The 10869-nt window shown below is 39.4% G+C and overlaps 1 protein-coding gene across 4 annotated transcripts in view; it reads left to right on the top strand.

Annotated features, from left to right (window-relative positions):
* The window catches only part of Med1 (mediator complex subunit 1), a 43395-nt gene that overhangs the window by 10926 nt on the left and 21600 nt on the right, over nt 1-10869 (top strand). For all 4 annotated transcript variants that reach the window (XR_003845135.1, XM_021214031.2, XM_021214029.2 and 1 more), the window contains exons 4-7: nt 2066-2120; nt 2225-2357; nt 3093-3121; nt 10043-10114. Coding sequence is in view for 3 of the 4 variants with exons in the window: in XM_021214031.2 (XP_021069690.1) it covers nt 2066-2120; nt 2225-2357; nt 3093-3121; nt 10043-10114 (289 nt within the window). In the remaining variant the exon portion in view is untranslated. The remainder of the gene's footprint in view (nt 1-2065; nt 2121-2224; nt 2358-3092; nt 3122-10042; nt 10115-10869) is intronic.

Genomic DNA, 10869 nt, shown 5'->3' with positions numbered 1-10869 from the left:
ACTTGGTAGACCAGGCTGGCCTCGAACTCAGAAATCCGCCTGCCTCTGCCTCCCGAGTGCTGGGATTAAAGGCCTGCGCCACCAGGCCCGGCTTTCCCCTCCTGATTTTGAGACAGGGTTGCCTATTAATCAGGTAGGCCAAAACCTCCTTATGTAGCCAAAAATGGCCTGATCACCTTTGCTTCTACTTCTTCAGTGCTGGCACTCTATAGATAATGCCATCATGGTCCTCCACTGAATTCTACCTGCTGTTTATTCAGCCATCTGTTCATAGACCTGGGGGTTGATTCCATCTTTATTTTGTTTGGTGGCAGAACTCAAACCCAGGACTGCACACGTGCTAGGCACTCTTACTGTGCCTCAGCTTCCTTGCCGCCATCTGCATTCTTTTGTTTGTTCTTTTTTTTTGTTTTGTTTTTGTTTTCTTTTCAGAGTCAGGGTTTCCTGTGTAGTCTTGGCTGTCCTGGAACTCACTCTGTAGACCAGGCTGGCCTCTGACTCAGAAATCCTCCTGCCTCTGCCTCCCAAGTGCTGGGATCTAAGGCGTGAAAATTCTTTTTTTTTGTTGTTTTGGGGAGCTACCAGTGAACTGAGGGGAGTTTACAGCATGTAAAGTACATGTTCTTGAAATTGAATCCAATCCTTTGGGGGCCCAGAGGGATGGCTCTGTGGTTAAGAACTCCAGCCTCTCTTTTACAGGACTTGAGTTCAATTCCCAGCACCGACATGACAGCTCACAACTGTCTGTAACTCCAGTTCCAGGGGACTTAGCATCTTCACACAGACATACAGGCAGGCAAAACACCAATGCAATAAAAACATAATACAGCCTGTGCCCCCTTTGTTCTCATCCTTCCCCTTCTCACTCTGGCAGTCACAGCCTAGGAGTAGAGGGCACCACTCAGCCTGGCCGGCTTTGTATTAGTCTCATATGCTTTCTCTTAGTTAGAGACCTTGACCCACATAAGTAATAATAAAAAAGGAGAAAAACATAGATTGGCAGTATTTCTGTTCCTTTTGTTCCTTTATTTTTTTTTTATTTTTTTATTTTTGGAGGCAGAGTCTCATAGACTAGTCTGACTTGGGAATTATTATGTAATGTAGACCAGGGCTGGCATTACAGGTATGCATTGCCATGCCTGGTATTCATATTTTTTGTCTCTCGTCTATCTTGTGTTTCATTATGTAGTTAAGCTAAGGCTGACCTTGAACTCCTGATCCTTCTGCCTCTGACCCCCAGGTGTTAGCTATCATTATACAGGTCTGTGCTAGCACACCTGGCTTGACTCTATAATTTTTTGTTTGTTTTTTCTTTAGCTATCTATTTATTTTCTCGTTGTGGCAAAATTTCTTTGTGTAACCCTGGCTGTCCTGGAATTCACTTTGTAGACCAGGGTGACCTCAAACTCACCGAAATCCATCTCGCTCTGCCTCCCAAGTGCTGGGATCAAAGGTGTGTAGTTCAGACTCAGACCTGCCTCTGCCTCCAGAGTGCTGAGATTAAAAGCATGCATTACCAGTGCAGGCTCCATAATTATCAAATATATCTTTATCTTGGTTACTTTTATTTCTGTGGCAAAATACTTAATCAGAACAATTTAAGGATAAAGGTTTGACTTTTGCCTTACAGTTTGAGGGTGTGAGTCTACTGGGTGGGGAAGGCGAGGCAGTCAGAATGTCAGGTCACAGGGTACAGACGTCAGATGAACGCAGTGATGAATGCTGGCACTCAGCTCCCGTGCTCCTGGGTCCCTGTACTTAGTCCTAACCATCCATAGTCAAGTGGGTTGCCTCAGTTAGACCTCTTTAGAAACACCCTCAAAGACATATATAGCAGTATGTCTCCTTGGTACTTCTACATCCAGTCTTAGTACCCTCTTACCACTTATCACCATGTCCTTTACCTGATTACTGGGTCACAGCCAAGCCTCAATAAACTTGCTGCAGATTATAGGTGTCTGAACTATGTTTATGGCTTTGGAAGAGTAGATATACTCATTTTTTTTGGAATATTCTTTATGAATTCCTTCCCCCCTCCCCTCCCATCCCCATTATCTTTTCACAGTAACATCTTTGCCAGCAATGACTGATCGTTTGGAATCTATAGCTAGACAGAATGGGTATGTAATTTTATTTGTGGGCAAAAATGTATAACACAGTGCTAATTTTGGGGAGCTTTCTTATGTGTCTTGTATTAATTTTTGTTTTGATTTATTCCTGCTAGACTGGGCTCTCATCTCAGTGCCAGTGGCACTGAATGTTACATCACGTCAGATATGTTCTATGTGGAAGTGCAGTTAGATCCTGCAGGACAGCTTTGTGATGTAAAAGTGGCTCACCATGGGGAGAATCCTGTGGTATGTGTTGATATTTCACTGGCATCTATGGGGTTTACCTAGGAACATACTTCAAAGTGAATTGTTGGGGTGGGGATAGCTTGGGCTTTAGGGTTTTTTCATGAGCCACTGTAGAGATGATAAGATGGGCCACACTGGTAGTTTTAGAATAAAGTTGAGAGTAACAGGTCTTTCTTACATCACCAAGGGCTTTGCGGTGTAGAAATACCAACCATAGCCACCCTTTTTATTTCATAGTAACAAATTAGAGCTTGGGTTGAACAAGAGTTGTTCAGAATACAAAAACGGGCTTTCAGTCCCATCAAAGCAATTATAATATGACCAATCCTGTAGTAGAAATGAACGTAAAGTGTGTATAACCAAGCCGTTCTGTATAGATTCCATGGATGATGGTCAAGAGAGATCCTGATGTTTTAAAGGGTGTGTCCATAACCCGGTGCTAAGACTGCTGGGGCGAGCGATGCTTGCTGGCCAGCTACTTTCAGGGAAGAATCAAGTCTCCAGGTTCAGGGGTACCTTGTCTCAGAACTCATGGAGGACAGTGATAGAGGAAGATGGCTATGGTACACACACACACACACACACACACACACACACACACAGCTCTAATGTTGTGAAATAAGGGCTTTCTGTGCTTCAATGTTTTTGTTTTGAAGCATGTGCTATTAATATAAAACTTTTGGATGTTTTTAATTTTGTTAATTTAATGCTTTAACCTAATTTTTTTGATTTCAGAGTTGTCCAGAGCTTGTACAGCAGTTAAGGTAAGCAGATAATATTGATATATTTCTTGGCACTGACATTGGCATTGATATAATCCTGTTCTCTGGAGGGAAATAGTATGGTGTGGGGGTTGGGTGAAGGGTGTTGCCTTGGAGTCCAGTCTGGTGGACACCATGCCTCATACTGCCTCAGCTTCCCTCATAGCTCAGCTCAAAGGTGGGAGGAAGCCTTTGCTGGTCCTTACAACTTGGACTTGTGAATTCATTCATTCATTCATTCATTTATTTATGGTTTTCAGACACAGGGTTTCTCTGTATGGCCTTCGCTGTCCTAGAACTCACTCTGTAGGCTGGCCTCAGACTCTGCCTCCTCAGTGTTGGGTTTAAAGGCGTGTACCACTACTGCCTGGCTGTGAATTTATTTTTTCTTCTTTTCTTTTCTTTTCTTTTCTTTTCTTTTCTTTTCTTTTCTTTTCTTTTCTTTCTTTCTTTCAGGTTTATTTATTTATTATATGTAAATACATAGCTGTCTTCAGACACTGCAGAAGAGGGCATCAGATCTTGTTATGTTTGGTTGTGAACCACCATGTGGTTGCTGGGATTTGAACTCCGGACCTTCGGAAGAGCAGTCGGGTGCTCTTACCCACTGAGCCATCTTACCAGCCCTCTTTCTTTCTTTCTTTCTTTCTTTCTTTCTTTCTTTCTTTCTTTCTTTCTTTCTTTCTTTCTTTCTTTCTTTCTTTCTTTCTTATAAATAAGTACACTGTAGCTGACTTCAAACGCACCAGAAGAGGGCATCAGATCTCATTACAGCCCAATGTGGTTGCTGGGATTTTAACTAAGGACTTTCAGAAGAGCAGTCAGCGCTCTTACCTGCTGAGCCATTTCACCAGCCCCAACTTTATTTTCTTGACTAGCCTTTCTGTCTGCTCCTTTTTATGTTTAGAATTGAGTTAACATGACTTTTTGTTCGTTGTTTGAGACATGGTTTCATGTGGCTTAGACTGGCTTCAGAACTCTGTTTAGCCAAGTGTAATCTTCAACTCCCAATCCTGTCTCTTAAACGTTGGGATTAGAGGCACGAAGTTTATCATGTACTTGCAACTGCCCTTAGATTTACTATATAGTCTAGGCTGACCTTGAACTTTTAATATTCTTTTAACCTTATTTTATTCTTGTTGTTTGTTTGTTGGGTTTTTTGAAACAGGGTCTGGTCCTGAACCAGACTGGAACTCCAGAAATCTGCCTATCTCTGCCTCCCAAGTGCTGGGGCTAAAGGCATGCACACCTCCATGCCTGGCCTTTATTTTCCTTGCTTTGTGTGCTTGGTATTGAATCCATGGTCTTGTTCATGTTAGTCATTTTACAGTGATTCGCCCTTCCGCCCCAGGCCTTGAAATCCTAGCCCTCCTGAACTCTCCTGTTTCCATTTCGAGAGTGAGGTTGTGTCTTTTCCTTTTTTTTTTTTTTTTGAGTGCTGAGGTTGTAAGCACCCTCCATCACACCCAGTCTGGAGTGTGACAATTTTTACCCCTATTTCAGTTTCTCTCTTCAGTATTATAGGTAATTTTTATATTTTTTAATTCTTTTTTGAGGCAGGATTATCACTGGCTGGCCTGGACTCTCTTTGTAGATCAGATTGTTCTCAGACTCACACAGAATCCACCTGCCTCAGCCTCTGGAATGCCTTGACTGAAGGTGTGTATTAGTAGCCCTGGCTGTGTTTGTCTTTTTGAAACAGTGTCTTATCTAGTACATGTTGGCCTCATGCTCATCACTATGTAGGTAGGATAGTCTTGGATGCTTGATCTCAGGCCTTTTTTCTCTAAGTACTGAGGTCACAGGTACATACCACTTCCCAGCCTTATTGGCATTCCGTTGCCAAAGTGAATTTACTCGATATATTGTAGGTCATTTACCAGCATCCCTGGCCTCTACTTTCTTTGGACTTGCCAAAAGAATCCACTCAATTGTGATAATCAAAATGATCTGGATAAGGATTGGAGAGATGGCTCAGTGATTAAGAGCACTGACTTCTCCTTCAGATGTCCTTAGTTCAAGTCTCAGCAGCCACATAGTTCACAACCATCGGTAGTGGGATTTGATTCCCTCTTCTTTTTTTTAAAAAGATTTATTTATTTATTATATTTAATATTTATATTATTAATATTATATTATATTAATTTATATTAATTAATATTAATATAAATATTTAATATTTATAATATTATTAAATTTTATATATATTATATGTAAGTACACTGTAGCTGTCTTCAGACACTCCAGAAGAGGGAGTCAGATCTTGTTAAGGATGGTTGTGAGCCACCATGTGGTCGCTGGGATCTGAACTCTGGACCTTGATTCCCTCTTCTGATGTGCATGAAGATAGAGCATTCATATATATATATAATATTTTTTAAAAAGCTGTGGTTCAATTAAAAAAAAATTGTACGAGCTGGAGATGTTAACTTAGTAGTGGAGCATTCACCTAGTGTGTACACTTGGGGATTCAATTTCTTCCAGCATCACAAAAATCAAAACTCTGTACATAGATATATATTGTAATTTTTTTATTATATGCATATGTGTATTTATGTGTATGTACATATGAACACACATGTATACATACACACCTTGTCAGATGTATGTAGGACAAAATCACAACTGGGTAAGAAGTGCTAAAAGATTCATGGGAATTCTTTGTTGATCAAAAGTGAATAGAATGCTAGGCATGGTAGCACTTGCCTTTAATCCTAGCACTCAGGAGGCAGGCAGATCTCATGAGTATGAAGACAGCCTGATCTATAGAGTGAGGAGTTTGAGGGCAGCGAGGGCTGTACAGAGAAACCCTGTCTCTGCTACCCCTGTGCTACCATTAAAGGTGCTCACCACCATGCTTTTTAATTCTCTTTTTTTCCTCCTTTTCTCTTTCTTTCTTTCTTTCTTTCTTTCTTTCTTTCTTTCTTTCTTTCTTTCTTTCTTCCTTTTCTACTTTTTTATTTTTTATTTTTTTATTTTAAAACTAAGTCTGGTACCTCAGTTCATAGGACTTACCATCCATATCTTAGAATGGGTCTTGCCACTTCAGTTGATCTAATTTACCTAATCCCTTAGATATGCCCAGAGACTTGGTTCCATAGTGATTCTAAATTCCATCAATTAACAATTAAGATTAATCTCATCACAAAGTACTACCATTGAATTGGAAATTGTATGAGAACATTGACTCCAAACCATTTTCATTTCAATTTTGAGAAGAATCTATGTTCGTGTATTACATCTAATCTGTCACAGTAAAAGTCGTAGGCTTGACAACTGTCTGTTATTTTTGGTTGCTTTTACTGCTATTTTTGATTTTTTTTTCCCTTTGAACTGAGTGGGATTCCTGTGTTTAAATTTAAACCCAGACATAAGACTTTTTGGAAGTCCTTTTCTTTTCTTTTCTTTTCTTTTCTTTTCTTTTCTTTTCTTTTCTTTCTTTTTTTTTTTTTTTTTTTTTTTGAGACAGGGTTTCTCTGAGTAGCCCTGGCTGCTGGCTGTCATGGAACTCACTCTGTAGACCAGGCTGACCTTGAACTCAGAAATCTGCCTGCCTCTGCCTCCCGAGTACTGGGATTAAAGGGGTGCGCCTCCACTCCGGCTTTCTGGAAGTCTTAATTTGAGGAAGTTCATTGTTGTTTTTGAATATTGAATATAAGTGGATATCTTAGAAAGATTTTTCACTTTGAGGAAGTAGGTTGTATATTCAGGCTTTTTATTAGCAGTTTATTATATTTATAGCCAAATATACCAAATTTCAACCTTTAAAATGTTTGGTTTTTTGACTTATTTATTTTATATTATATATCTGAGTATTTTGCCTGCTTGTGGACAGTTGTGAGCTACCATGTGGGTACTGGGAACTAAACTTGGGTTCTGTATAAGAACAGCAGTATTTATAACTACTGAACCAGGTTTGTAAACATATATTTTTTAAAGATTTATTTATTTATTATATGTAAGTACACTGTAGCTGTCTTCAGACACTATAGAAGAGGGAGTCAGATCTTGTTACGGATGGTTGTGAGCCACCATGTTGTCACTGGGATTTGAACTCCAGACCTTCAGGAGAGCATTCGGGTACTCTTACCCACTGAGCTCTCTCACCAGCCCTGTAAACATATTTTAAAAGTTGTTATATAGCCAGACAGTGGTGGTGGCACATGCCTTTCACCTCAGCACTTGGGAGGCAGAGGCAGGTGGATCTCTGTGTTTGAGGCCAGCCTGGTCTACAGATAAAGTTCTAGGGTAGCCAGTGCTACAGATAAACCCTGTCTTGAAAGACCAAAACCAAACCAAACCACAACAAAAGTTGTAATATGGTCAAATATATTGGTATGCATACATCTATAATTATTTCCAGTATCCCAGAGACCAGTGTAGGGGAATTGTCGAGAGTTTGAGCTTTGGGCTATATAATATCAGGCTAGCCTGAGCTACATAGCTCTACCCTATCTAAATAAACAATGGGGCCGGAGAAATGGCTCAGTGGTTTAGAGCACTAGCTGCTCTTCCAGATGATCCAGGTTCAATTCCTACATCTGTATATTACTCCAGTTGCAGGGGATCTGACACTCTTACACATACATACATGTATGCATACATGCATGTATGCATACAACCAAAGCCATCAGTGCACATTAGAAATGAGTGATTGAATGAATTAATTAATTAATGGATAAATAAATAGGTGGTGATAGTGTAAAATAAACTATATAACTATTGCATTGACACTTACCAAAATGTCATCAGAATATTCTAGAATGAATGAATATTTCTGGCTTTTACTTGGAGTAGATTATGTTAACTTATGAATTTGTGATATTCTAAAATTAATTTGTAAACCTGTTTGAAGTGGGTGATTTATAATGGAGCTTTTATCTTTTTTTAAAAAAAGGATTTATTTTTATTTATATGAGTACATTGTAGCTATCTTCAGACACACCAGAAGAGGGCATCAGATCCCATTACAGATGGTTGTGAACCACCATGTGGTTGCTGGTAATTGAACTCAGGACCTCCTGAAGAGCAGTCAGTCAGTGCTCTTACCTGCTGAGCCATCTCTCCAGCCCCCCTTCCCCTATTTTTTTTAAAATATCCTTTTCTCTTTAATTAATCAACGAATAAAAAAGATTTATTTTATGTGAGTACACTGTCACTATCTTCAGACACCCCAGAAGAGGACATCAGATCCCATTACAGATATTTGTGACCCGCCATGTGACCTCTGGAAGAATAGTTAGTGCTCTTAACCACTGAGCCCAATGGAACTTATCTTTACATCATATTTTTAGTCACTTAGTATGCATGGTGATAGTGTGTTAGGGAATATATCTTTTTACTGCCACTGTGCTATTCTGTTTAAATGCTTACAGCATTGAGAATAAACTGTTTACTCTTGTAGTATCTAATTTGCTTTAGACCCGTTTTTCTTTAAGATTAAAAACAGTGGAGGGGGGCTGGTGAGATGGCTCAGTGGTTAAGAGTACCGACTGCTGTTCTGAAGGTCCTAAGTTCAAATCCCAGCAACCATATGGTGGCTCACAACCATCCATAAGAAAAATCTGATGCCCTCTTCTGGAGTGTCTGAAGACAGCTACAGTGTAAACACATATAATAAATAGATAAATAAATCTTTAAAAAAAAAAAAAAAACAGTGGAGGGGGGGACAGCATGTGTGCATGTATGTTTGCGTGCGTGTGTCACATGCTTTTAATCCAAGCACTCGGGAGGCAGAGGCAGGTGGATATTTGAGTTTGAGGCCAGCCTGGTCTACAGAGTTATTTCTAGGACGGACATGGTTATACATAGAAACCCTGTCTCAAGAAACAAAGCAAACAAAAACAAATGGAAAGGCGGGGTTGTAGGAATGTGATAATGGCTTTTATTCCCTTCTATTTCTTAACCATGTGTTGAATTCTTAGTTCTCATTCACAAAGGTCATTTGAATCAAATTTTAAGCCTGAATATTGGGATTAAAAAAACCCAGTCACCTCAGTAATACATTCTTTATTCTGTGTTGTAGTTGGGCACGGGTGTATGCTGAAGTATGTGATTAGCTCTAGAATAACCCGTCTGTCCACTCTGAGCTTGTAGGTTGCATGTAACTGTAGACTGCGTCCTAGATCATGTACTTTATCACAATTTCAATCAAACATGTGTAGTGTGCACCCAGTCTTAGTAACATGTTAAAAGGGATGGAAGTTAAAAGCAGAAGAGCTAAATGTATGTAGGAGCCAAAAAGCTATCGGGTCCTTTGACTTCATACACCACCAAGTCCCACTGCCTTTTGACTTACTTTTTTTGTTTTGTGTTTTGTTTTTTGAGAATCGGTTTCTGTGTGTAGCTCTGGCTAGCCTGAAACTGAATTTGTAGACCAGGCTAGCCTTAAACTCTAGAGGATTCATCTGAGGGAAAGATTTATTTATATATTTTATGTGTATGAGTGTTCTGCCTGCATATATGCCTACATGACAGATCCTATTATACATGGTTGTGAAACACCATGAGGTCACTGGGAATTGAACTCATGTCCTCTAGAAGAGCAGGCAGTGCTCTCAACCACTGAGCCATTGCTCCAGGCCTCTTGCTTTCAGTTTTTAGAGTTTACGTGTATGAATGTCTCTGCACTGTATGCATCTTATATCTATACCCCATAAGCACTGAGTGCTATGGGGGCGAAAATAGTCTATCAGATGCCTTGGTGGTGGAGGTCCTTTTCTCGAGCAGCAGCCAGCACTGGGAACTGTGGAGCCATCTGCAGCCCAGCTTGCTTTTCTTCCTTTCTAGATTAACTAGAAGACTTATGTGGATAGTGGTATGAGCAGATTATTAAATGAGTTTGGATAGCCATGGTTTTTGTAGAATAAAGTAGTCATTTCTTGTTGTATTTTCTCTTTCCCCACCTTCCTGAATTCCCTATAGGGAAAAGAATTTTGACGAATTTTCTAAGCATCTTAAGGGTCTTGTTAATCTGTATAACCTTCCAGGAGACAAGTAAGTAATTTCATTTATTCATTTGTTTTCCATTTTGGAAAAAAAGAATATGAGTCTGTGAGCCAGTTTGGGTTATACATTTTCATACCTTTCTGCTGTATGTTTATTTAATTTTTATTTTATTTATTTTATTTTTATTTTCTATTTTATTTTTACTTTTTAAAGAAGTATTTATTTGTTTTATGTATATGAATACACTGTAGCTGTCTTCAGACACACCAGAAGAGGGCATCAGATGCCATTACGGATGGTTGTGAGCCACCATGGGTTGCTGGAAATTGAACTCAGGACCTCTGGAAGAGCAGTCAGTGCTCTTACCTGCTGAGCCATCTCTCTAGCCCCTTAACTTTTAAATGTTTATTTTATGTATATGGGGTTTTTTTCATTGGTTTGGGGTTTTTTGTTGATTGGTTGTTTTTGGGTGGAGCTGTTCGTTTGTTTTAACTACATGTTTGTCTGTTTATCAGATCTGTATCTGTGGAGGTCAGAATAGGCTGTGAATTGAACCTGTGTCCTCTAGGAGAGCAGTCAGTACTCTTAAACCACTAAGTCATCTCTCTAGTCCCTTTTTTTTTTTTTTTTCTAGAGCTGAGGACCAAACCCCTCTAGTCCTTTAAAGTATTATTAGATTTTTAACTTTTTTCTATATCCTAAGGTTTTTATCTGAAAATGGACATGTCTGCTTTTAATGACTTACAATTTGAGAAGATAGAATACAATTGTTGAAATATCTTCGGTGTGTTGATTTCAGGGTA

This window comes from Mus pahari, chromosome 14 (assembly GCF_900095145.1).
Source record: "Mus pahari chromosome 14, PAHARI_EIJ_v1.1, whole genome shotgun sequence".
Taxonomy (NCBI): Eukaryota; Metazoa; Chordata; class Mammalia; order Rodentia; family Muridae; genus Mus; species Mus pahari.
Note: the sequence above shows the minus strand (reverse complement) of the source record. Positions and strands in the feature narration are given on the sequence as shown.